Source organism: Callionymus lyra, chromosome 1, assembly GCF_982586985.1.
Source record: "Callionymus lyra chromosome 1, fCalLyr1.hap1.1, whole genome shotgun sequence".
NCBI classification, from domain to species: domain Eukaryota; kingdom Metazoa; phylum Chordata; class Actinopteri; order Syngnathiformes; family Callionymidae; genus Callionymus; species Callionymus lyra.
Genome location: NC_141818.1, coordinates 52,261,048 through 52,286,507, shown reverse-complemented (window position 1 = coordinate 52,286,507; position 25,460 = coordinate 52,261,048). Strand labels below are relative to the sequence as shown.

At 37.5% G+C, this 25,460-nt stretch overlaps 3 protein-coding genes across 3 annotated transcripts; all 3 read right to left on the bottom strand.

The window, feature by feature from the left end:
* Positions 1-59: 59 nt before the first annotated feature.
* kgd4 (alpha-ketoglutarate dehydrogenase subunit 4) lies at positions 60-5,584 on the bottom strand. The gene is made up of 5 exons (XM_087812372.1): positions 5,378-5,584; positions 5,098-5,257; positions 3,000-3,063; positions 1,465-1,646; positions 60-180 (listed from the first exon to the last, which is right to left on the bottom strand). The coding sequence occupies exons 2-5, from the start codon at positions 5,149-5,151 to the stop codon at positions 163-165; spliced, it is 318 nt and encodes a 105-aa protein (XP_087668498.1). The 5' UTR covers positions 5,152-5,257; positions 5,378-5,584; the 3' UTR covers positions 60-162.
* A 2,913-nt stretch (positions 5,585-8,497) lies between these two features.
* Positions 8,498-14,998, bottom strand: LOC148090101 (betaine--homocysteine S-methyltransferase 1-like). The gene is made up of 8 exons (XM_087812244.1): positions 14,894-14,998; positions 14,455-14,587; positions 12,687-12,799; positions 12,433-12,624; positions 12,220-12,367; positions 9,964-10,146; positions 8,754-8,982; positions 8,498-8,695 (listed from the first exon to the last, which is right to left on the bottom strand). The coding sequence occupies exons 1-8, from the start codon at positions 14,909-14,911 to the stop codon at positions 8,518-8,520; spliced, it is 1,194 nt and encodes a 397-aa protein (XP_087668370.1). The 5' UTR covers positions 14,912-14,998; the 3' UTR covers positions 8,498-8,517.
* Positions 14,999-15,942: 944 nt separating this feature from the next.
* LOC148090100 (betaine--homocysteine S-methyltransferase 1-like) lies at positions 15,943-18,666 on the bottom strand. Its single transcript, XM_087812230.1, has 8 exons — positions 18,580-18,666; positions 17,842-17,974; positions 17,657-17,769; positions 17,404-17,595; positions 17,191-17,338; positions 16,623-16,805; positions 16,325-16,553; positions 15,943-16,264 (listed from the first exon to the last, which is right to left on the bottom strand). The coding sequence occupies exons 1-8, from the start codon at positions 18,595-18,597 to the stop codon at positions 16,075-16,077; spliced, it is 1,206 nt and encodes a 401-aa protein (XP_087668356.1). The 5' UTR covers positions 18,598-18,666; the 3' UTR covers positions 15,943-16,074.
* Positions 18,667-25,460: the final 6,794 nt, after the last annotated feature.

Sequence of the window (25,460 nt, the reverse complement as noted above, 5' to 3'; positions counted from 1 at the left end):
TTTTTTGATGGCTCGTCGTCATGGTAACCGTGTTTACGAAAAACAACCAGATTCAGCCAGACGGTGTAAATACTTTATTCTATATTGCGTTGACAGGTTTTTGTGCTGAAAGACGGGATCGAAGACAAACGGCCGGAGAGTTTGTAGTCGAGAGAAGCTGCGTCACTCTGGTCCGCCGCGCTGGAAGAAAAAGGAAATGAACGCAGTTGTATTTTTGCACCGCAGACCCGTTTAATGAAGGCATTACATTCATGGACGGACCTTTAGTTCACTTTTAATAATTTCCAGGCTTATTTTTCTAAGTTAACTTGACGGAACACGGATTGTGGTACATTACCTTACTTTTCTAAACTTACTCACATCTGCCCTCAGATGGCTGAGATAAGTAGTGCACCAAACCAGTAGCGGCTGGTAGAAAAATATTCTAGGTGATGATCTTTTCCTGCCTGTGCTTTACATTACATGTGGAAAATCAACACTTTAATCTAATGATGGATAATAATGTTAATTATGCTCCTTGTTTAGATACAAATTAAAACACGTTTCAATTATACTCTGACGTACGTAGGAAAACAACGTGTCGTCTGCACCAGAACAACAGAGATACTTTCTACCAAATTATCACAAACACACAAATATACGGCAAAGAAAAAGATATTTTAAAAATAACAAAAAACGGGACTCAAACCAGCGAAACTTCATGTCCTCAAACCTACAAAAATGTTTAGCTGCTACCAATTGAGCAAACCGACCAGAAAGTGAATACCAATGTTTACTATGATGTAAACTGAAAAATGATGATTACTTCTCCATTACTTTTGCACTCTATGAGCTACAGAAACTTCTTCAAAAAGCGACTCCCAGATACACAATATGACGACACAAACCAACATCCTAATCGGAACATGAATCAATGCAAATGTAGTTCATCAGTGTGAAGACTTCTACAAACATACACAATGATCAACGTTGATGATTATTTTAAAACTAAAAAAAACATGATGAAATACAAAAACAGCCAAAATGGTGTGTGTACTTCACGAGCTCCCTATGTGGTCTTTTAAGTTGCGTCACAAGTGGGATGGTTAGCGAGTGACTGATATCAAACATCATGATGGCGATTGTTTTTATGTCATTTTTCCTCACAGTATCAACATGAACGTCTCAGTTGGACACAGACAAGACAAATCATTGAACATGTCGACCAAAGGGAGAAAGAAGGATGACTTTCTAGAGGAGCTAGATGCCAGCAGAGCTCTGAACACTTCCTGGCAAACATCTCAACAACAACATCTTCCAGATCAACGGTCTACTCTCTTCTGTGTGGACTGACGCTCCTTCAGATCATCGTCATCATCATCATCATTTCTCTCGTGTGCCGTTTCCTGTCAAACTTTCAAAGCTACATATGTTTTAAAGTTCCAACATAAGTCCCGCCTTACATTACACGGTCATTAAACTGACCTGAATAAAGTCCATTTCTTCCGCCGTCACCAGTCTCCGCCGGTACCTCGCGGGCAGCACTTGTATGGAGGCCAGGGTGTCGGGCGTGCCCGGGAGGGGGGTCAAGGGTACCTGACTTTTTGCTATCGGCGCCGAGGTTTGTTGTGGAAGGACAAGTGCTAGTGATTTCAAGGCTTCTCCAACTAGAAGAGGATACAAGAAGACAATGATTAGATTGTCATCATTAGGGCTGCACGATATATTGGGAAAATATCGATATCACGATATTGGCACGTGTGATATGCATCGCATTTATTATTTTTAATTATATAAATCAAGCATTTCATAAATGCACACTTCAACCAATCAGTGTAATTTTCTGTAAAGTTGTCAATTTGTACTTCTATGTCTTGTTGTTGTTTACGTCTCCGTCTGTCTGAACTGTGTGTTGCTAGGCTCGGTTGCTATGGTAACGCATCTTGCTGGCGTGCTGCTTTAATGGGCTCAGTATATACAGTGAAGTAATACTAACTTATGATCTAGTCAAACACTAGTGATCCAGTGAAGTAATACTAACTTATGATCTAGTCAAACACTAGTGATCCAGTGAAGTAATACTAACTTATGATCTAGTCAAACACTAGTGATCCAGTGAAGTAATACTTACTTATGATCTAGTCAAACACTAGTGATCCAGTGAAGTAATACTAACTTATGATCTAGTCAAACACTAGTGATCCAGTGAAGTAATACTAACTTATGATCTAGTCAAACACTAGTGATCCAGTCACTCGTCTCTTTCAACCTCCTTTGTTAAAGCAACATATTGTAAGAACTTTTCATCTCGTCTCAGTTGTTTTCTTAGAAGATCGTGAACTTCCGAACAAACCTGTCCGTCTTCACCGTATGCTAACGCGCTAAGTTGTTAGCGTCATTTATAAAGTGTTATGTGTGCGTCTTCACCGTATGCTAACGCGCTAAGTTGTTAGCGTCATTTATAAAGTGTTATGTGTGTGTGTACAAGGAGGTGGATTTATTATTGATTTGGTGATATCACGACGCGCCGGCGGCTCCTCTCTGATGTCGCTCAGTTTCGCAGGAAACCGATGCAAGTCCCGCGAGTCTGAGCGTTAGAAGAGATATTTTTCTACCATTATGTCGACACCGAAGCGCAGAAATAAACAAAAGGGAAATATTGCATCGTTTACTTCTCTAAACCCCCGGTACTCACACTTAGGAAAAATCCGTTTTGACCTTCACTACAGTACACCTGCACGAGGCTACATTTTTATGTGAAAGAAAAAAATATCGCATTAATATCGATATCGCAATTCAAGACGCATATTTCCAATATCGTGCAGCCCTCGTCAACATCATGCATCACTTGTTATTCTCGCTGTGGAGTTCTGTGCCAGAGAACATCATTCTAGGCTTCAAACAAACGTGTTCTCTGTGGTTTTATCAAATCCGATTGAATTTTGGTCTTTCAGACTTGGATTCATTCGACCAATTTTTTAATATTTATCTCGACAAAGTCTTTAGATAAATGGTCTCACCATTTGGCCTTGAGAAGCCTTCTCTATTAGGGAACTTGATGAGAGGAGCGTGAGGTCGCACAGCCTGAAACAGTCAAGAGGTTTATTTATTTTTTTAAATGTCAATCCAATTACTTTTTATACAATTTACACACAAAGTCAGCCTTTTTTAACTGTTAAAAAACAACTGAACACAGAAACCGGTTTCTTACAAAACATCTGAAAAAGAACGAAAAAAAGACATTTCCTCAGATACAGCTAGAAAACATGTCGACCACATAGAGAACTTGAAAGTATTTGCGGCCCAGTCGGGACCACCAGAGGCATTTGACACCAGGGCGAGCAGAGAGAGAAAAATATATTCTCCGATCCTTCAAACTCTTCACTGGCTGCCAGTTTCTTTCAGGATCATTTTAAAATGTTGGTTCTTACTTTCAGATCTATTCATGGTCAGAGTCTACTGACTCCTTTAAGAAACATCTTAAGACGTTCTTATTTGTTCAGGCTTTTCCTTGATTTTCTGGAACTCCTGTTGTGTTATCAGTTTTATCTTGACCTTTACAGTATATATTTTAGTGAGTATTGTTTTGATTGTTTAAGCGCTTTGTGACCCTGGTCTGGAAAAGCGCTATATAAATTACTTACTTACTTAATTTCTGTTGTAACAATGAATACCGTCTTAAATTATTTCGAGGAGAACAATATTTACTTCATAGTCATATTAGTATGTGACTCTTGTAAATATGCTATTTTGGTCAAGATTAATACAAAAATAAGTAATTTAGCTAAAACTAAGTAACCACAAACTACACGGTAACCTCCTGCTGCAAAGGAAAACTGCAAACAAGTGTATTTATGTGTACTTAACAATTAGTTCAAACAGGTCGTGCATCTTTGTTTTTAGCTGTTTTTGTCTGTAACGACAGAATTAAACAGGTCCAAAAAATGAGTGTTTATTCAATTTTGAATTCAATACATGTCAAGTTAAGATGTCAACTTTCAAAAAACGAATTAAAACTAAATCTCAATATCTTGATTTTCTATCAACACATTCATCTGAAGCGTGACATAGTAAAATACTATTAAACCCATATATATGGAATTACTATGTTTTATCTGAATGTTTTCAAACGACTATTCATGGTCAGAGTCTACTGACTCCTTCAAGAAACATCTTAAGACGTTCTTATTTGTTCAGGCTTTTCCTTGATTTTCTGGAACTCCTGTTGTGTTATCAGTTTTATCTTGACCTTTACAGTATATATTTTAGTGAGTATTGTTTTGATTGTTTAAGCGCTTTGTGACCCTGGTCTGGAAAAGCGCTATATAAATAACTTACTTACTTAATTTCTGTTGTAACAATGAATACCGTCTTAAATTATTTCGAGGAGAACAATATTTTCTTCATAGTCATATTAGTATGTGACTCTTGTAAATATGCTATTTTGGTCAAGATTAATACAAAAATAAGTAATTTAGCTAAAACTAAGTAACCACAAACTACACGGTAACCTCCTGCTGCAAAGGAAAACTGCAAACAAGTGTATTTATGTGTACTTAACAATTACTTCAAACAGGTCGCATCTTTGTTTTTAGCTGTTTTTGTCTGTAACGACAGAATTAAACAGGTCCAAAAAAAGAGTGTTTATTCAATACATGTCAAGTTAAGATGTCAACTTTCAAAAAACGAATTAAAACTAAATCTCAATATCTTGATTTTCTATCAACACATTCATCTGAAGCGTGACATAGTAAAATACTATTAAACCCATATATATGGAATTACTATGTTTTATCTGAATGTTTTCAAACGACAAATAATACAGACGTGTAGTTTCAAATGTTGTCGCTGTCATCACAACACAACTTACTAATGGGTACAACTTATAACACAAACCCATTAAAAATGGACTGTTTTAAAACAAAGAATGTTATTCCAAATATAGGTGTCGTGAAGCGACAAACAAGGACGTCAACAAGGGTACCGTCGTCCTGACAGACCACGACACACGTCCCAGAAACACACACTAAACGAAACAAGCGTCACACACTTCTAAAGAACACCAAACACACACGTCGGTGACATTTAACGTCAACAACGAGCACGATAAACACGTACCTGGATCACTCGGGCGGTGGGCGCCGCCATTTTGGAACTGACTTTGCTCCCCATGACGACCTCCGGTATTTACTTCCGGTTTGGTGAGTCTTCGAATCGCATCCGCAAGATGGCGCTAGAGTGTCCCCGCCGTTATTACCCTGGCCAAGGCTTGTGACAGCTAATAATAAACAAGTATTATTATTATAACGGATCGTGTCAATGGACATGACAGGATGAACGTGAACCGGTGAATAAAGAGACAGGAACAGGAAGTGACGATGTTAACATGCTAACGTACCTTAGCCTCCTTTAGAAGGTGACACACAATAATATCACAATAACAGCTTTAAATCAACCGCAGAGCTGCAGCCCTGCATCGGAAACGCGAGCATTTCCCCCCGACTGTCCTCCGCGTGAAAGAAAAACACACAAAACAAACCCCTTTTAATACAAACGGCTCTAATATCTGCCCCGAAATGAAATAAACGCTGCCGATGCGCTTCCGGTGCGGTTGTCACGTGGTGCGGTTTTTGTCCAATGAGGGCATTGGAAAGCGTCAGAGCTCTTACAAAATCAGATGATTAAAAATAAATAAAATAAAAAAGATAATTTTAACCCATTGGTTAAGATATTAACGTAGAAAACACAGAGTAATATGAAAGTCGATCATATCTAGTACAGGAAACTACATGATTTTTTTTTGTCTGGATGATGAATGTAAAATATAACGTGTGTGTTTGTGTGTGTGTGTGTGTGTGTGTGTGTGTGTGTGTGTGTGTGTGTGTGTGTGTGTGTGTGTGTGTGTGTGTGTGTGTGTGTGGGGGGGGGGGGGTTCATCTTTCAATGTATGCTCTCGACAAACTACTGCCCTCTAGTGTCCAGAGCGTGGAAGTTCTCTCAACGATAAGATTATTCTTATCTTGAATTAAAATGTCTTAAAAAGGCTTTGATCGACGTGTGATCGCAACTTTGATACGTCACACCGTTTATTTTAAGATATCTCATCATTGATAAAAACTGGATTTATCAGTTCAAGGCAGACACTTAACCCTGGTGAGGTAATAAATATAATATATATGTAACTGAAACTAGTCAATCATTGACTTTGCTGCAGGTTTACGTCGCTGTGAGATTCATTCTTGCAGTTTTTCAAGCACTATATGATAATAATGACCGAACGAAATCTTTATCTTGGTGAGTATTTTTGCCCGTTTAACCTACATATTTAAAAGGTGAAACAACTGAACGAGAAAATCAGATTAAAGGTTAAAATGTATTTACTTTAAAAGGAGCAGTTTGTAGAGCAAAACTAATGTAGTTATTTTCACAAGTTTAAGCATAACCGGAACATCACGGTTCAATAACTGTAACCGTCTGTTGTCATGAACTTTATTTAATTTAATATATATTAAATTGATTTTATTATTAAATTGTGATACTTATATTGTTATTTTAATACATTGTATTCTATTAATCTAATTATATTTCATGTATATTTATTTCAATATTCTTATTTTTTTTGTTCTATACTGTCAACACCACAAAAACAAATCCTGTACAATATTAGACATTTTCTGATTAGAAATAGAAGGTTTTTCCACGAATACGCAGTTAAATATAATTTTAAAAAAGTACATTTTCAAACTCATTCATAGTTGTGTTGTATATTTTACTCTGAAAAAATACATACAAAATACAAAAGTTTAAATATGACTTAAAGTCAATAAATAAAAATAGAACTATAGATAATAATATTTATTAAACTGATATATATTTGGCAAATTTTACTACTACAAGGTTCACCTCATGACTTTAAATGGAAATGTGGTTGACCTTGAATTTTCTGATCAGAAAATCAATTTTGAATTTAATCTTTGGGATTCAAACATAGATTTAAGTGCTTGTGACGCAGATGAACCAACAGATGGAACCTCGACATTATCTCTTTATTATCAGGTGTTTGTCCTACAAGAATAAAATGTTTATTGTAGTATTTTTCATCATTATTTCTTCTGTTACACTGTTGTTTCTATTAAAAAATATTTTTCTGAATCTTGAACTTCACTCATTCTTCTCAGAGTATTCTGTTCTTTTTAGAGTTATAGACAAAAAATGTTTGTTCATTTTAATGTAGTGACTAGAACTCAGTTGTCTTCGTCCAAAAAGACACTTAAAAAGATCCAAATACCTCCAAACTACTCGTCTGTAACGTCCATCTTGGATTGAAGCCTTGACATGAGAAGAATTGTTCGTAATAAAACTTAAATAAGGCGATATATTGATGATAAATTATATATAAGCTAAATTACTGTAAATTGCAACCATGTTAGCATGAAGCTAACAACTTACTAAATATCTCCGAATGTTGGTTATTATAAATAGTTTATCTGAAAACTTCTTCTACATTCAATTTAGGATTACCTTCTTCAATTCACATCCATATTTAATTAATTAATGTATTCTTCTTCCTTTACTTAGCTTATAGCTACAATGCTAATGATTTAGCACATTGCAAATATGCTCCGAATTGTTCAGAAAAAAATGACACAAGTGTATATTTTCAATGATAAATGATGTAAAAGCTAGCTGCTAGGCTAACTGCTGAGACTTTGTTATTGATTTTTAATAGCAATTCTTCTCATGTCGAGGCTTCAGTACAAGATGGACGTTACAGACGAGCGGTATGAAGATATTTGGATGTTTTTAAGTGTATTTTTGGACGAATACGAAGACAACTGAGCTCCAGTCGCTACATTAAAATGAACAAACATTTTTGTCTAGAACTCTAAAAGGAACAGATTACTCTGGAAATAATCATAAAATAAAATAAACATTAGTCGACAATCTGAGGTGAACTTCAGCCTTATGCCAGGATAAGAAGATTACGTGGATTTATAAACAGTTTAAACCAATCGTTCAAAGTGAAGATGAAGTTTAAACATTCTAAAATATATATTTATATATATATAATTATTTTGAAGCTAAGAATCTTTGTAAACTTTTGGAAATGAGTTGAATTTCTAACAACTACATCCATGTTTTATAGTTTTCTTCAGATTTTATTTTTAGCATAACATATGTTAGCATATGTGCTAAACCATTAGCATTGTTGCTACACGCTAAGAGTAGAACAAATGATTAATAACTCATTTAAACTGTATGGAATTGAAGAAGTTAATTCTAAATTGACTGAAAAGAAGAAGGTTTTTGGGAAACTTGTGGTTGACCTTGAATCTGAGGTGAACTTCAGCCATTAATGCTTTAAAAAAGCAGCGAGTGTTGCACGACTGATGAGAATCGCACCGACAACCCCGACCGCACGAGCACATCAACACCCGGAGAATAAGTAGTAAACAGTTTTATTGGAGCTTATGTTCCTGGACTTCGACAACAATAGGGTCCAACGACACGTGGGTGACCTTTCGACGACCCGGGATCTTAGTGGTCCTTCGTGCGGTCGAACAGCTTCTTGAGTTGATCCTTGGACGTGGCCTCGGTCTGCTGCATGAGGTCGGCGTGACCCTTGGTCACCCCCCAGGAGCTGGGCTTGGACATGGAGGGACACTCGGGGCGACCGGAGGCTGGCTTCAGGTTCTCCCAGTAGTCGCGACGGGCCCTGAGACGGAGAGGAAGCGTTCACACCTGGAACATCTGTGTGTGTGTGAGGGTCTCACCTGGCTCGGACCCAGGGCTTGGTGTGCATCTCCAGACCGGACCCCCAGCTGCCGTGCTTCTCCGAGGCGGCGGGCAGGACCCCCCTCTCCACGGCCAGCTCCTCGGCCACGGCCCGGATGTGGTACGGCTCGTAGCCGCAGCAGCCGCCGATGAAGTGGATGCCGGCGTTGTAGGCCTCCCTGGCGTACGCGTGCATGTCCCAGCGGGTCAGGATCCTGGGCTCCAGACCTGGACACAAGGACGTTAGTCGGCGGTCGTTCTTTTTAAAGCAAGAAAACACAAACGTTTTGTGAAGCTTTTGTTTAACTCGCTGAATGTATTTACTTTGATTAATTAACTTTTTATTAAAATAAAAAATAAAAGCAACATTTCAAAGCAATTTAGATCCTTTTAAAGGTTTTTATCTTTTTAGAAAATTAAACACAATAAAAAACTTTATCTACATTTTTTAATATGTTTCTTTTATGTTCAGATAATTTATGAATACAAACAAACATCGAGAGATTATAGCTTCAAAGTATTTTGTCTTTCATTTTTTTTTCGTTTATATTTTTCAATTATTATTAAAGTTTTAGGACATTTGAATAAAAGAAAAAACTCATTATTTATAGGTAATAACAACAAATACCAAAGTATTTTTTCCTTTCATTTATTTTTTATTTACATTTTTTTTATTATTTAAATTTTAAGAGATTCGAATAAAAAAAAAAAGAATCAATAATCTATTCATTAATATATATTAATATTTTATTATTATTATAGATTCAAGACATTTTAATAAAAATAAGAATTTATGGCTCATACCAACATCCTCAATATTCGTTTAATTCTTTATCTAAAGTTTTTCAATTATTATTTTTGTGTTAAGATACATTTTTTGGATAAAAAATAATATTATGTCTAATAACAATAACAATCCTCAATGTATTTTTTTTTCATTACATTTTTTAATAATATTCTTTTTAAATATAATTGTCTGAAAAAAAAAAGAAATACATTGATACTAATAAAACACATTTTTAATGTACTTTTTATTCTATTTGTTATTTTAGTTTTAAGATATATATTTTAATACAAAAATGGAGTTTGTATCTCATATATTATACATCCTCAATGTTTTTGCTTCTGTTACTGTGTTACTAGTAACTAGTAACATACATATATATATATATATATATATATATATATACACAGATGATATTGTTTTACCGAAGGGGAACTCTGGCAGGTCGATGAATCCCTGGCAGTTGCAGTCGGGGGTGTGGAAGGCCAGCGGCTGCACAATATAGTGGGCCTTGAGTCCGGCCTTCTCCACGCCCTCCTTCATCATCTTCACCGCCTTCACGCAGGTCATGGGGTCGAAGTGGCAGTTGACGCCGACGATCTGAGCACCTGAAGAAGAGCCGGTCGAAAGATTAGTGAAGCAACTTTTTACTTTATTTTTGGACAAATCCTTAGATCTATACCACAATAAGCAGATTGACGTTGATTTATAGACAGTTTAGACCAATTGTTCAAAGTAAAGATGAAGTTTAAACTTTCTAAAATATATATTTCTATATACGTATATATAATTATTTTGAAGTTTTTTTTTGAAGAATTTTGGTAAACTTTTGGAAATTAGTTCTCGAGAATTTATGATTATATATATATATATTATAACGATATGCATTTTTATAGTTTTCTTTAGATTTTATTTTTAGCATAACATATGTTAGCATGTGTGCTAAACCATTAGCATTGTAGCTACATGCTATGAGAAGAAAGAAGAATTAATAAATCAATTAAAATGGAGTTTTAGAAGAATCAACAATTTGGAAATATTCAGTACGTTGTTAGCTTCATGCTAACATGATTGCAATTCCCAGTTATTTAGCTTTTACATCATTTATCATCATTTTTGTTGGTAACTAACAGTTGTTACTGCTTCACAAAGACATAGGTGACTATTTACTATGTATTTAATGTAAACACACAATCGGTTTCATTTGAAAATATTTGTAATAGATAGGTATTTTGTGGTTAGCTTCATGCTAACATTCATTTCTTTTTGACAGTTATTAAGCATTTACTTATTATGTTGTGCTAGTAAGTAGCACACGTTCTATATTGTATTGAGACAGAATATGTAAACCTACTGTTCAACCTCTCATTTGACAATATTTTTAACATTTTATTAATTTGTGGTTAGCTTCATGCTAACATGATTTTTCTACAGTTATTTATTATAAAGTTATCTATATTAACCTATTTGTTCTTCATGCTCAAATGTTTAACTTTTTATTGAGACAAAATCTAATGTGAAAACAACGTTAGTTTCATTTGACAACATTTGTGATAAATTGTTGTTAGCTTCATGCTAACATGATCGCCATTTCATCATTTTTGTTGGTAACTAACAGGTTCACAGACATAGGTGACTTTTTAGTTTGTATTTACATAAACACACAGTTTCATTGGATAATACTTGTAATAGAATGGTTAGCTTGATTATGTGGTTAGCTTCATGCTAACATTCATTTCTTTTTGACAGTTATTAAGCATTTACTTATTTTGTTGTGCTAGTAAGTAGCACACATTCTATATTGTATTGAGACAGAATATGTTAACCTACTGTTCAACCTCTCATTTGACAATATTTTTAACATTTTATTAATTTGTGGTTAGCTTCATGCTAACATGATTTTTCTACAGTTATTTATTATAAAGTTATCTATATTAACCCATTTGTTCTTCATGCTCAAATGTTTAACTTTTTATTGAGACAAAATCTAATGTGAAAACAACGTTAGTTTCATTTGACAACATTTGTGATAGATTGTTGTTAGCTTCATGCTAACATGATCGCCATTTCATCATTTTTGTTGGTAACTAACAGGTTCACAGACATAGGTGACTTTTTAGTTTGTATTTACATAAACACACAGTTTCATTGGATAATACTTGTAATAGAATGGTTAGCTTGATTATGTGGTTAGCTTCATGCTAACATGAATTTCTTTTTGACAGTTATCAAGCACTTTGTTTATTATGTTTTGCTAGTAACTAGCTTGCATGCTAATATATTCCTCTGATTTGACGATATGATTAGCTTCATGCTAAAATGTTTTTTTTACAGTTATTCAATATTAACTTATTAGTTCTTCACGCACATATATTTAACTTTTATCAGGACAAAATATAATGTGACACTTCATTAGTCTCATTTGACAACATTTGTGATAGATTGTTGTTAGCCTCGTGCTAACAGTTTTATTTTATTTAACAATTTCTTTTATATACTTTTTCTGTTTTGCCATTGACTAACACGTGTTCGTGAATATCACATATTATAAATAAAAAGTGACATTATTAATGATTTGACTTATACTTTAGAAGTGTTAGCATTGTAGTGTTAGCACGAGTCGTTATCGCGACGAGATGTTTAGCAATAAAGTGGATGTTTTCAGTGTGAAAAAAACGAACCGGCTTTGACCAGGCGTACGGCGCACTCTCCGGGCGAGAGGCCGTGCATGTCGCCCTCCGGTCCGATGCACAGACACGCCGCCACGGCCTTCCCGGTCTTCTTCAGAACCTCCACGGCCCACACGGCCTCCTCCACGTGCTCGAAGTACTGCGGGCGAGAGTCAGGTGATGTCGGCGCACAGGTGAGGCGTCGGAGAGACTTCAAAGCGGCACCTCGGCGATCAGGAAGTCCACGTCCTTCCTGACGAACACCTCCAGCTGCTTCTCGAAGATGGCCTTGACCTCGGCCTCGCTCTTGCAGCTCAGGTAGGACGGCGTCTGGGAGACGCCTCCGGCCACCAGGGCGTCGCCCTCGTTGGCCACCTCGCGGGCCAGGTCGCAGGCGGCCTCGTTGATCTGAGCTCCCTGTGGAGAGACGAGAACCTCGTTGACTCCAGTGCCGAGGTCCACGGTGCCTGGAGACTCACGGTGAAGCCCAGCTTGTTGCCTCGGTTCGCCAGCTTGTCGTCGCTGGCGTAGAAGGTGAAGGTCTGCATCACGTTGGCTCCGGCTCTCAGGAACTCCCTGTGCAGCTGACGCACTGAGGAGAAGCAGACGTCGAGGTCATGGTCAAGATCGAGAGTGATGTGTTGATGAAGCATCATGAAACAGTGTCATTATCTTCAGAGTCCACTAGATGGTAGTGATGTGTTGATGAAGCTTCATGAAACAGTGTCATTATCTTCAGAGTCCACTAGATGGTAGTGATGTGTTGATGAAGCTTCATGAAACAGTGTCATTATCTTCAGAGTCCACTAGATGATAGTGATGTGTCGATGAAGCTTCATGAAACAGTGTCATTATCTTCAGAGTCCACTAGATGGTAGTGATGTGTCGATGAAGCTTCATGAAACAGTGTCATTATCTTCAGAGTCCACTAGATGGTAGTGATGTGTCGATGAAGCTTCATGAAACAGTGTCATTATCTTCAGAGTCCACTAGATGGTAGTGATGTGTCGATGAAGCTTCATGAAACAGTGTCATTATCTTCAGAGTCCACTAGATGGTAGTGATGTGTTGATAAAGCTTCATGAAACAGTGTCATTATCTTCAGAGTCCACTAGATGGTAGTGATGTGTCGATGAAGCTTCACGAAACAGTGTCATTATCTTCAGAGTCCACTAGATGGTAGTGATGTGTTGATGAAGCTTCATGAAACAGTGTCATTATCTTCAGAGTCCACTAGATGGCCTCTCTGCACTATTTTCCTTAGTTTTGAACAAATGTTCTAATGAAACATCATTTTTTAAACTGATGGCGCCACCTACTGACCTCTGAACAACATCAAACTGTTTCACGAAGCTTCACCAACACATCACTAATATTTAGGTATTTTATAAGATAAAAAATATATAATATAATATATCATTTATAGATGATAAGAAAACTTTTTTTTTCCTTCATAGAAATATTGTTTGTATTTTCAGACATATGAATAAAAAAAGAGAATTAATAGATAATAACAATTAACATCATCAATGGATTCAGAATATTTCATTTTTTTGGAAAAAAAAGGTAAAGATATTTGAATTTGAAAAAAGAAAATAAAGAATTTGAAACAGTTTACTCCTCCCTCAGCTCCCTGGTGGGATGTGATCATTGACAGTTTAGGTATTTGATGACATATATATATATATATATATATATATATATATATATATATATATATATATATGTATAAAAATTATAGATGATAATAAAAAATATATTTTTTACATATTTTATTTATATTTTTGAATTGTTTCTTTTTTCATTTTCAGACATTTAAAAAATAAAAAAAGATAATGTTATGCTAATTACAATACACATACTAAATGGATTTTTTTCCATTCAAATTTTTCATCTCTGTAAAATAGAAAGTTTATTTAAAATTTGAATTTGTAAAAAAAAAAAGAAAAATGAAATCAATAATTTAATGCTAAACAACAACACAACATTTTTCTATTTTATTTAAATGTCTTTATTTTTCAAATTGAATTGATTTATTTTTATAATTAATAGATACTAACAAAACACATCCTCAATTTTAAACAAAATGTGAATGACTTGTTGATACAGTAAAATAATTGATGAGCTGCTATAACGGATCAATGAAACCTCATCTTTAAGCTGCTCAGAAAGTCAAACTCTGTCCTGAGACGAATAGAAATCATCAATCTATCCTCAACTCAAGTGAATATTCGTGGTCCCTCTCACCAGCTTCAGGGTGCTCGGCGGCAGCTTCAGGGGTCCAGGGTCCGGCCTTCACGTAGCCCCTCTTCTCCAGGGCGAACACGAAGCCTCCGTCTCCGATCACAACCTCTCCAGCGTCAAGACGCTCCAAGACTCCCTGATTGACACATAAAAAAACACCTTTTTAAACAAGGATGCACGGATTCTGTGAGTGTTTTCATGATAATAAAGATCATATTTTCAGCTTAAACTCTGGATTTTAACAACTTCTTTTGTTTTTTGTCAACATTTCTTGAGGAGATTGTTGAGAATGTTTTTGTTTGATAGTAAAATATCCTAAAATATTCAATTGAATTAAAAGTTAACCCAAAAACTGCTTTTATTTATTGCCATATTTTGTGTAAAAATGTAAAAAATCTTAATAATTTAAAAAAGTTTTCCCATTTGTGCTCTTGAAACGTACCTTCTTTGTTGGTGCCATAATCCTGCAGTTGTGTGGACCCCCGACTGTTCAGACTTGAGAGGCTGATGCGACATTGTAGCCGTGAAGAATCCCGCTTTAAATCCCCGGACCGGATGGGAGGGAGCAGAGCTACGGCGCATTCGATTGGCCGAAGTAAACTTGCATAAGTGGGTTCACTCCTCCCTCACCTCCGTGCTGGGATGTGATCATTGACAGTTTGTTGTGATAGATGTGTTGTTGGAAAAGAATGAACCTTTTTTTGTGATTTCTACATTCAAATGTTTGTAGTTGCTAATGTTAGCCACACCAGGCTAATCTGTGCATGTTTTTTGGTTTGGCTAGTTCTGGGTTTTATCAAATTCAACGCCATAAAATCACAACTCCTCTTCGTCTTAACCTAGCTACCTTTCAATTAACTGAGCTACTAATGGAACAACATCACCTTTTTATCTTCTAGCGCCTGCTTATACTTAGCTTTGCTAATACTTAGCTTTGCTAACCAACCAAAGCTATTGTTTACTACGAAAACCGTATTCTTGCTACGATGAAATGATCGTTTAATTATATTTCAAGTCCATTATTTTACGCTGAGCTATGACTAAGAATGTTGATTTCAGAATGTAAAGTGATAAATCGTAAACATGGCATCACAAGCAACAGGTCACACAAACACAACTGTTTTTTTTAACCATATAAAAAGTATCTTGTTTTAGTAAAAGGATTGTATGTTGTAATTTGAGGTTTTGCTGGTTCTTATTGAGCAGGGGAGCAGCAGCGGTGAGACGCCATTAGTACCGTTAAGTACTGATTCCGATAAGGGTACCGTATCAGTTCTAAAGTGGAAGCTAGTCCCCCCTAGATGCCATACAACTCAACCATGAGATCAAAAACTACTGATCACTTGTTTCGTGTCTCCCTTATCCTGGAAGTTTCATTGAAACATATGTTATTGATATATATCCATTTCCCTTGTTAAAAAAACCCCCATAAAGCTAGCACAGGAACTAAACTATAGTGGTAGCTAACAGACGAGATACACTACCAACGACTTATTGTTTCACCTCAGGTTTATTGTTTTGGGGTTAACAAAGTCCCGAAGAATGGCATTGCTGCCACAAGTGTTTTTATCTAAAATGGGAAAGACGTCGCTACGCCTGTTGCTCGGAAAGACGACGTCCTGCTCATGCAGATGACTTGTGCTTCTTCTGCATTTCGATCACATGCTTCATTTCTTGAGCGGTCGTGGCTTCTTTGTGCTGGACCAGGTCACTGTGGCCCTTGGTCACGCCCCAGTTCTCTGGCGTGGACATGGACGGGCACAGGGGGCGACCGGATGCAGGGGAGACGTTCTCCCAATAGTCACGACGAGATCTGAAATAAAGGGACGGGTGAGTCCTGGATGGGATGTGTGTGTCCGGGAGAGTTGTTTACCTCGCTCTGACCCATGGTTTTGTGTGCATCTCCAGACCAGATCCCCACATTCCATGCTTCTCTGAGGCTGGTGGCAGGAATCCTCTTTCTGTTGCAAGTTCCTCTGCGACGGCCCGGATGTGGTAGGGTTCGAATCCACAGCAGCCACCGATGAAGCGAATGCCAGCCTTGTAGGCCTCTCTGGCATACTTGTGCATGTCCCAGCGGGTCAGAATCCTGGGCTCCAGACCTAAGAGTATTAGTAACCAAGTTAGATCTGAGAATGAATGCCATTGACATTAAAAAAAAAAGTGGATACCGAAGGGGAACTCTGGCAGGTCGATGAATCCCTGGCAGTTGCAGTCGGGGGTGTGGTAGGCCAGTGGCTGGACCATGTAGTGGGCCTTCAGTCCGGCCTTCTCAATTCCAGCCTTCATTTTCTTAACAGCCTCAACGGAGGTCAAGGGGTCAAAGTGGCAGTTGACACCAATAATCTGGGCCCCTTAAGATAGACAAACAGTTAAACTTCCGATAAAGGTTATAAGGTGTTTCCTTGAAATAGTCTTTACTACTTTTCAAAAGTACATCTTACCCCTTCTACAGTTCTACTGCGTCAATCTCAAGCACGAGCGCCAAATCTGGCCCGTCAAGTCATTTTTATGGAGCCCACAAAAGCTTTACATCTGTATAGCTTGTTTAAAGTTCAGGACAAACTAAATGTAGCTTCCATGCCTATCTACGTTTTGATCCCCTGGTTCGACACATTATAAACGAGTGATCGGTGAAGAAGTAAAGCAGATAGAATGTCATTTCATAACGTATGTTTTCCACTCCAGGAGGAAATCCAAAGCATACTTCAAGAAGATTAAACGAGAAGAGTTCCGTACCAGCCTTGACGAGCCGGACGGCACACTCCTCAGGGGTGACACCATGCATGTCCCCCTCAGGTCCGATGGCCAAAGAAGCTGCCACTGGCTTCCCGCTGGTCTTCAGCACCTGCACGGCCCACTCTGCCTCTTCAACATGCTCGAAGTACTGCAGACAGCAACAGCGTCACTTCCTGGCTCCACACACGGAATGAAGGCAAGTACAATCGTCACCTCGGCAATGAGGAAGTCCACGTTCTTCTTCAGGTACACCTCCAGCTGCTTCTTAAAGATGCCCTTCACCTCCACCTCGCCCTTGCCGCTCAGGTAAGTTGGGCACTGGCACACGCCGCCGGCTACGAGAGCGTCGCCCTCATTGGCCACCTCTCTGGCGAGGTTGCAGGCTGCCTCGTTGATTTGAGCTCCCTGAAATAATGATTATTTTGAGTTCACGTCTCATGATCTGTGATTAGGAGTTTATTCTCACCGTCAGTTTAAGGCTCTGGCCCCTGTTCTCCAGCTTGTCTTCGCTGGCGTAGAAGGTGAAGGTCTGCATGACGTTGGCTCCGGCTCTCAGGAACTCCCTGTGCAGTTGACGCACTGAAATAAAGATGCAATGTTCTCATTACGAGCGTTTCTAACCTGCAAAACACATTTCATTATCGTCCGTACCAGCCTCAGGGTGTGTGACGGTACACTCGGGAGTCCAGGGCCCGGCCTTCACGTAGCCTCTCTTCTCCAGAGCGAACACGAAGCCTCCATCCCCAATTACAACCTCACCAGCGTTCAGGCGCTCAATGATTCCCTTTGGAGAAGGATCCAAATAGAGTTATTCTGTTAAAACCAAAGATAACATTTGGAGCCAAAGCAAAGTTCCTGGGAGTCTATCCTCTGGGAAACATAGATAAAGGAGCATCTGCTTGTCTACAGAAAACTTTCAAAACCGTTTTATTATTTAAGGGAAATCAATAATTGTACAATTTGAAAACCACTTGTTTTAAAGGAACTAAGGGATTCTATGTTTATGAGGGTCCAAAGGTGAGTAGATAAAAGCAGGCGGTAACTGCTTTGCTCTGGCTTTTTAACAAACCACACACAAAACCCTAACCACACAACCCACCGACCCACAAGACCCTGAAGGATTCCTCAGGCTCTATGAGCTGTCATGACCCCTGGGCCCTTGATTTGGGATTTTCAATTCTGGAGTCTCAAAGAGTAGCAGCAAGAATGTCCCAACCACAGGGGCCAACAGATCCCCTTCTTGAGTTTAACGGTCACTAAAACTAGATAAAACTCTCTTTGTACGCAAGAAGGATCTCTGGACGAGCGTAATTGAACCATGACACCAACCATTCTATCCAAACTGACCATTGCATAGACGAAAATAACACTAACGGTGAGTGGGATTACCTTCTTGACTGGTGCCATTTCCCTGTTTCAGTTGCAGCTCAAAACACGAGTGGACAGCGAACCCCTTTGTTTGCCCCAGAGTGCGAGAACGACACAATCGCGTCCCTCAGATTTTATACTCGCGGGTGAATATGGGAGGAATTTGTGCCCACCCCAGAAGAGAGACTCTGCCAAAAGTTGGTTTGGGTATTGTGTAACTGACCCCAGAATCCACGGTGATGCAGCGGTTGGCATAGTGGGGCGTTTCGTTTGGACTCTTTTGCCGTCGAGCAAACTGCGAATGGAGCAACAACCATGAGGACACCAAAACCAAACACACCTGACGTCTCGTCTCGATAAAAAACTAACATTTCATTTTGGTTACAGACACTATTTTCCTTCCTAAATTATCGTCTCTATCAAAAATGCTAAAAGAGCTAATGCTAATTAACCAGCAGCTTCTAAGTGCCTGTTTGAGACCTCGGCTCCAGCAAGGGTTTGACCGACCCGCAAGGTTTGTGATGTCACTTACAGAAACAGTGTCTTCTTAGTAGCCAGAACATCATGCGGTGTTGTATAAAATTACTAGTTTGGGAGTAAATCCTGAGCCGCTCAAGTAGAAGAACTCACATTTCTCCGATCCTTAAAACTCTTCACTGGCTTCCAGTTACTTTCAGGATCAACTTTAAAATTCTTGTTCTTAATTTCAGATCTATTCATGGTCAGGCCCCTCCTTACATCACTGATCTGATCCAGACTTACACCCCAGCTCGGGCTCTGAGGTCTGGGGATCAGAATCTACTGATGGTTCCTGAACTTCCGGACCAGAGGAGAGAAATCTTTCCAGACTGTTGCTCCTAAGCTTTAGAACGATCTTCTCTCTCTTTGCGCTTGATGGATCTACTGACTCCTTTAAGAAACATCTTAAGACGTTTCTATTTGTTCAGGCTTTTCCTTGATTTTCTGAGACTCCTGTGTTGTTATCAGTGTTTTCTTGACCTTTAAAGTATATACTTTATTGAATATTGTTTTGATTGTTTAAGCGCTTTGTGACCCTGGCCTGGAAAAGCTCTATAAAAATAAAAATTACTTACTTACCTTAATCGTGATCTTAAAATAACAAATGTTACTTTTATTTTAAAATACACGTATAGAATATAACAATGGGATCATTTTAATGTTTAAGTGTTATGTTCTTCACCACTTATTAGCGCCACTGCTTACCCTGGCTAGCTACCCCGGCTAGCTTGTTGTATGTCAATGTCGTTTAAATGATTGCAAAAGGTTATTTAAGTCTTTAATATACTGCCCCCTCAGAAAAACAGTATCATTTTGGATTAGACAATTTAATTTAATTTAATTTAATTTAATTCACATGCTAAGCGGTAACGTAACATGGGATTATATATTTATGTAGACATTATGTATTTTAAATTAGAATTATTATAGTTACGTAGTTTGAATTATAATTAAAACATTATGTAGTTTAAATTATAAGTTTTGAAAGTTCAAAATACATTTTATTCATAAGTAGCCCTGCTAGCGTTAGCTACGGTCAAAGATTGTAACACCCAAAAATTGAATTAATGATGAATTAAAGTACGTTACCTGAGTACTTAATAAATATACCTGAATGTTAGCAATTCATATATAGTTAAAAAGGTTTATTGTTTTGTGTAGCATGCTAGCGATTGTTGCTAACATCCAAACGAAGAAAGAATACTGGGACAAAACAAACATCGCGACTTCGTACTGGACCCGATCTGTTGTTAGCTCAAAAGCTAAACAATCCACACGAACGTGCATTTAGCTACTTAGCTCTATGGATCAGTTTCACGACCAAAAGTATCTACTTTTGTTAACCATTAACGGCGACTTCTTGTGTTGTTGCGCACACAGACGCAAACATGGGTTCCGAGTCCCAGCTAGCTCCGGGTTCATCCGGTTTGAGGGAGATTACAGGTTAGCCTCCGCCATGACTTATCAGGCATGTCAAAGTTCAGTGAAACGCCTCCAATCTATAGTGTTGTCTATACGGTTTCAATAACGGCCTGATAAAGGTTCCTCAGTTGAGCAGCGCTCGCGTGTCGTAAACTTTATTTCTGAGGAAAAGCAACAATAGATGAAATTTAAATTGTTGCAGTTATTTTCTTTAGATGGATCATTGGAGGTTAAATGTTTCATTCATGTTTTGAAAACATCACTTATTGGCGCCTCTTCTTACCCTAGCTAGCTACCCTGGCCTTATACTTATACGACCTAGACCATGTTGTCTGTCAATGTCAAGTCTTTAATATACTGCCCCCTCAGAAGAACAGTATAATTTTGGATTGGACAATTTAATCTAATTTAGTTTAGTTTAGTTAAATTAAATTAAATTAAATTAAATTAAATTAAATTAAATTAAGTTTAGTTTAGTTTAGTTATTTTAGTTTAGTTTGATTTAGTTTAGTTTAGTTTAGATTAGTTAACATTTAGATAAGTTTAGTTTAGTTTAGTTTAGTTATATAAGTTTAATTTAGTTTAGTTATATTAAGTTTAATTTAGTTTAGTTTAGTTTAGTTTAGTTTCGTTTAATTAAATATAATTAAATTAAATTAAATTTAGTTTAGTTTAGTTTAGTTTGATTTAGTTTAGATTAGTTAAAATTTAGATAAGTTTAGTTTAGTTTAGTTAAATTAAGTTTAATTTATTTTAGTTTAATTTAATTTTCTTTATCTAATACAATAACATTTCTTGTTCCTATATAGTTCTTAAATTTGCTATTTGACTCGTTATTTTGAAATGTATCTATTACTTCAGTAGTTTAATACATCGTCTGACGTCCTTCCTTGTAGGCTCTTTATCAAAGTGTTTGATGTAATTGGCCCCTGGGTTACCAATATGGTGAACCTCTCCCTTTCCACAGGGGTTTTTTCCCCAAAGCATTTAAGTCATTGTGGAGCCTCTGCTCAAAATGCAGACTTTTCTATGTCCAAGATCTTGGAGAAGGTGGTGTCTGAGTCTTTGTTCCTGGATCAGAGAGACATCCATGAGAAGTTTCAGTCTGGCTTCCGTAAACATCTATGGAGACAGTCTTACTGAAAGTGTCCAGTGACATCATGAAGTTCTGGTTCTCTTGGATCTGTCCTCAGCCTTTGACACAGTTGAACCAGATCCTGTTGAGAAGACTGAGGGATGAAGACTGTCTGGGTCTGTGTTAGAATGGTTCTTATCTTACCTTTCTGTTTCAGTGCATCTGTCAATCAAATAGGGTCTGAATCATATGTTCTAGTGGAGTCCCTCAAGGTTCTGTTCTGGGTCCTTTATTGTTTGTACTTTATTCCTCTGAGTCAAATCATTCAGTCCTGATGTTTCTTATCACATTTTTGCTGATGACATCCAGCTCTACTGCTCTTTCGATCAACTGAGCTCCAGAGGCTGAACTTAGTCAATTGTTTGCTAGAAATCAAACAATGAGTGAAAACACTTTGCAGCTAAATGTGGACAAAACTGAAACTCTGGTGATTGCTCCTGATGATAAGATTCCAGGGTTGAGTCAGTTCTTGGGTGACTTAGGTCAGTCTGTCAAGAGACATGTCACTAGTTCAACACTGCAGAAAACTGACAACAAACTGTTTAACTGAGATAAATCTCTAAACTCAGGAAAATGTTGTCACAACATGATCTGGATCTTGTAATCCATGTGTTTGTGTTATTTATACTATTGTAAAAGTTTATTTTGTGTCTAAACAAGAAGGATGTGTCTCGCCTGCAGTTCATACAAAACTCTGCAGCGAGAATTCTGAGCTGCTCTAGTAGAAGAACTCACATTTCTCCTTCAAACTCTTCACTGGCTGCCAGTTTCTTTCAGGATCATTTTATTGATTCTGTCTGTGGATCAGAATCTACTGATGGTTCCTGAACTTCCGGACCAGAGGAGAGAAATCCTTCCAGACTGTTTCTCCTAAGCTTTGGAACCATCTCTGTGTTTGATGATCTACTGACTCCTTCAAGAAACATCTGTGTTTGATGATCTACTGACTCCTTCAAGAAACATCTGTGTTTGATGATCTACTGACTCCTTCAAGAAACATCTGTGTTTGATGATCTACTGACTCCTTCAAGAAACATCTCTGTGTTTGATGATCTACTGACTCCTTCAAGAAACATCTGTGTTTGATGATCTACCGACTCCTTCAAGAAACATCTGTGTTTGATGATCTACTGACTCCTTCAAGAAACATCTGTGTTTGATGATCTACTGACTCCTTCAAGAAACATCTGTGTTTGATGATCTACTGACTCCTTCAAGAAACATCTGTGTTTGATGATCTACTGACTCCTTCAAGAAACATCTGTGTTTGATGATCTACTGACTCCTTCAAGAAACATCTCTGTGTTTGATGATCTACTGACTCCTTCAAGAAACATCTCTGTGTTTGATGATCTACTGACTCCTTCAAGAAACATCTGTGTTTGATGATCTACTGACTCCTTCAAGAAACATCTCTGTGTTTGATGATCTACTGACTCCTTCAAGAAACATCTGTGTTTGATGATCTACTGACTCCTTCAAGAAACATCTGTGTTTGATGATCTACTGACTCCTTCAAGAAACATCTCTGTGTTTGATGATCTACTGACTCCTTCAAGAAACATCTGTGTTTGATGATCTACTGACTCCTTCAAGAAACATCTGTGTTTGATGATCTACTGACTCCTTCAAGAAACATCTGTGTTTGATGATCTACTGACTCCTTCAAGAAACATCTGTGTTTGATGATCTACTGAATCCTTCAAGAAACATCTGTGTTTGATGATCTACTGACTCCTTCAAGAAACATCTGTGTTTGATGATCTACTGACTCCTTCAAGAAACATCTGTGTTTGATGATCTACTGAATCCTTTAAGAAACATCTGTGTTTGATGATCTACTGACTCCTTCAAGAAACATCTGTGTTTGATGATCTACTGACTCCTTCAAGAAACATCTGTGTTTGATGATCTACCGAATCCTTCAAGAAACATCTGTGTTTGATGATCTACTGACTCCTTCAAGAAACATCTGTGTTTGATGATCTACTGACTCCTTCAAGAAACATCTGTGTTTGATGATCTACTGACTCCTTCAAGAAACATCTGTGTTTGATGATCTACTGACTCCTTCAAGAAACATCTCAATACACTTTTATTTGAGCTTTTTTTTGGTGATTTTCTGAGACTCCTGTGTTTGTCTTATGTGTCTTGATCTTTAAAGTATATATTTTAACTGTTTATTGTTTTTGATCGTTAAAGCACTTTGTGACCCTCGTCTGGAAATATCTTTACAAATAACCTTTACTTGCTTACCTACTCACTTATTTAAATGTGTCTATCTTAAGTGTCAAGATGAAGTTCTCGGATTATTTTTTGTTGATGCCAAGTCTTCTGACTGCATCAATGCAGCCATGTGTGCACAGTTACTCATACACTCTGCTTGCACCTACATTTAAAGTGATAGTACAAACAACATGAACAACATGAATCTGAAAACAGAAGAAGAAGAAAACACTTAAAATAGTCACATTTTTTTTTAATTAATTCGGGTGAAAAGTCGAGGTTATTTCGACCTGAATTGACAAAAATAATGTCCTGGGAAATGACGTCCAACCGTCCAAACAATCCTGGATCAAAAAGACTGGATTCAAAGCGACCAGCAGAACCTGCTGAGCTCGGAGACGACCGGTTCTCGCCGGATCGACCTGGGCGTCACATTCGTTCGAGCCGAAATTAGCTTGGAGTGTCTGCCGCTGCCGGACGTGATACACGGCTGCAGGTCGGTGGACGTAACATGGGATCAGATCTGGAGTGGAAGCGGCAGAAAAACATGTGAATGACCTGAGCTGACACTGATAAAGTGCTGGTTAATCATTGAAGGCCAAACACGCTGATAACCTTGCAAAGCTTTGGACCCGTCACATGTTGAGGACAAGAAGGTTTGCGGGGACTTGAAAACACCGCACTGTGACCCCTGACCCCTGTGTCTGCTGAAGTAACGTGTTGACTCGTTCTTGTGATTATTTCCAGCGATGTCCACGTCCCTCCCCGTCCTCCCGCCACTCACAGGACTCCGTTTCTGCCGGAGTCACAATAAATGTTCACACATTTCTTAGGAGGAAACCGTGAGCAAAAATGTCATTTTCACACAAAAACATTTGTAAAGAACAAAGAAATTAAATAAATAAAGTGTAATTTCTTTCAAATGTTGGCTGAAAACTGATCATCGAGTCTTTAGCTTTAACTTTAATTTCCATTTTCAATTTAGGTTCTAAAACTGGTACAAAGATATTTTAGGTTTAATTCAATTCATTTGTACCTTTTGTGACGGAATATAAATAAGTGTAAATATAATTAAATTCCATATACAGTCAACATCAAACTTAAAACGGCTGATAAGATAAACGTCATATTTCAATCATTCATGTGTAACTTTAGCGCCCTCCAGCGGTAAATGTTTGAATATTAGTTCTTTAAAAATCCAAAACATTTTCAGTTCTTCGACAAACACGTAATCAAAAACTTAAAATAACAACAAAAAAAAAACACGAGTTCAGAGATATTTAAGGTTTAATTCAATTCAGTTGTATCTTTTGTGAGTATTTACTGTTGCTCAAAAAACAAAATGTATACATTGATTTAAATTTAATCAGATTATTTAGATAAAAACCTCATAAAGAAGTAAATATGAAAGTATACCAGGTGAGTTAGCAACTCACTTAAAAAAAGTATGATTGTATATAATATATATAAAGCTCACGATGTTAAAACACGGAGAAAATAACACGCTTTACGTTTTACTTTTTATTGCGATGACTGAACAAAATAGTCTAAACAAGAAACATTACATTCAAATGGTTTATAAATAAAATAATAAATCAAT

Excerpts from the sequence above, each read along its gene's own strand:
- kgd4 (XM_087812372.1), bottom strand. The coding sequence starts at position 5,151 with ATGGGGAGCAAAGTCAGTTCCAAAATGGCGGCGCCCACCGCCCGAGTG. Across the intron at positions 3,064-5,097 it reads CCACCGCCCGAGTGATCCAG|GCTGTGCGACCTCACGCTCC; the intron begins GTACGTGTTTAT and ends TGACTGTTTCAG. Across the intron at positions 1,647-2,999 it reads AGGCTTCTCAAGGCCAAATG|TTGGAGAAGCCTTGAAATCA; the intron begins GTGAGACCATTT and ends ATCCTCTTCTAG.
- LOC148090100 (XM_087812230.1), bottom strand. Across the intron at positions 17,770-17,841 it reads CGTCACACACCCTGAGGCTG|TGCGTCAACTGCACAGGGAG; the intron begins GTACGGACGATA and ends TCTTTATTTCAG. Across the intron at positions 16,806-17,190 it reads CGTCCGGCTCGTCAAGGCTG|GGGCCCAGATTATTGGTGTC; the intron begins GTACGGAACTCT and ends GTCTATCTTAAG.
- LOC148090101 (XM_087812244.1), bottom strand. Across the intron at positions 12,800-14,454 it reads CGCCGAGCACCCTGAAGCTG|TGCGTCAGCTGCACAGGGAG; the intron begins GTGAGAGGGACC and ends GCTTCTCCTCAG. Across the intron at positions 8,696-8,753 it reads AAGCCCTGGGTCCGAGCCAG|GGCCCGTCGCGACTACTGGG; the intron begins GTGAGACCCTCA and ends TCTCCGTCTCAG.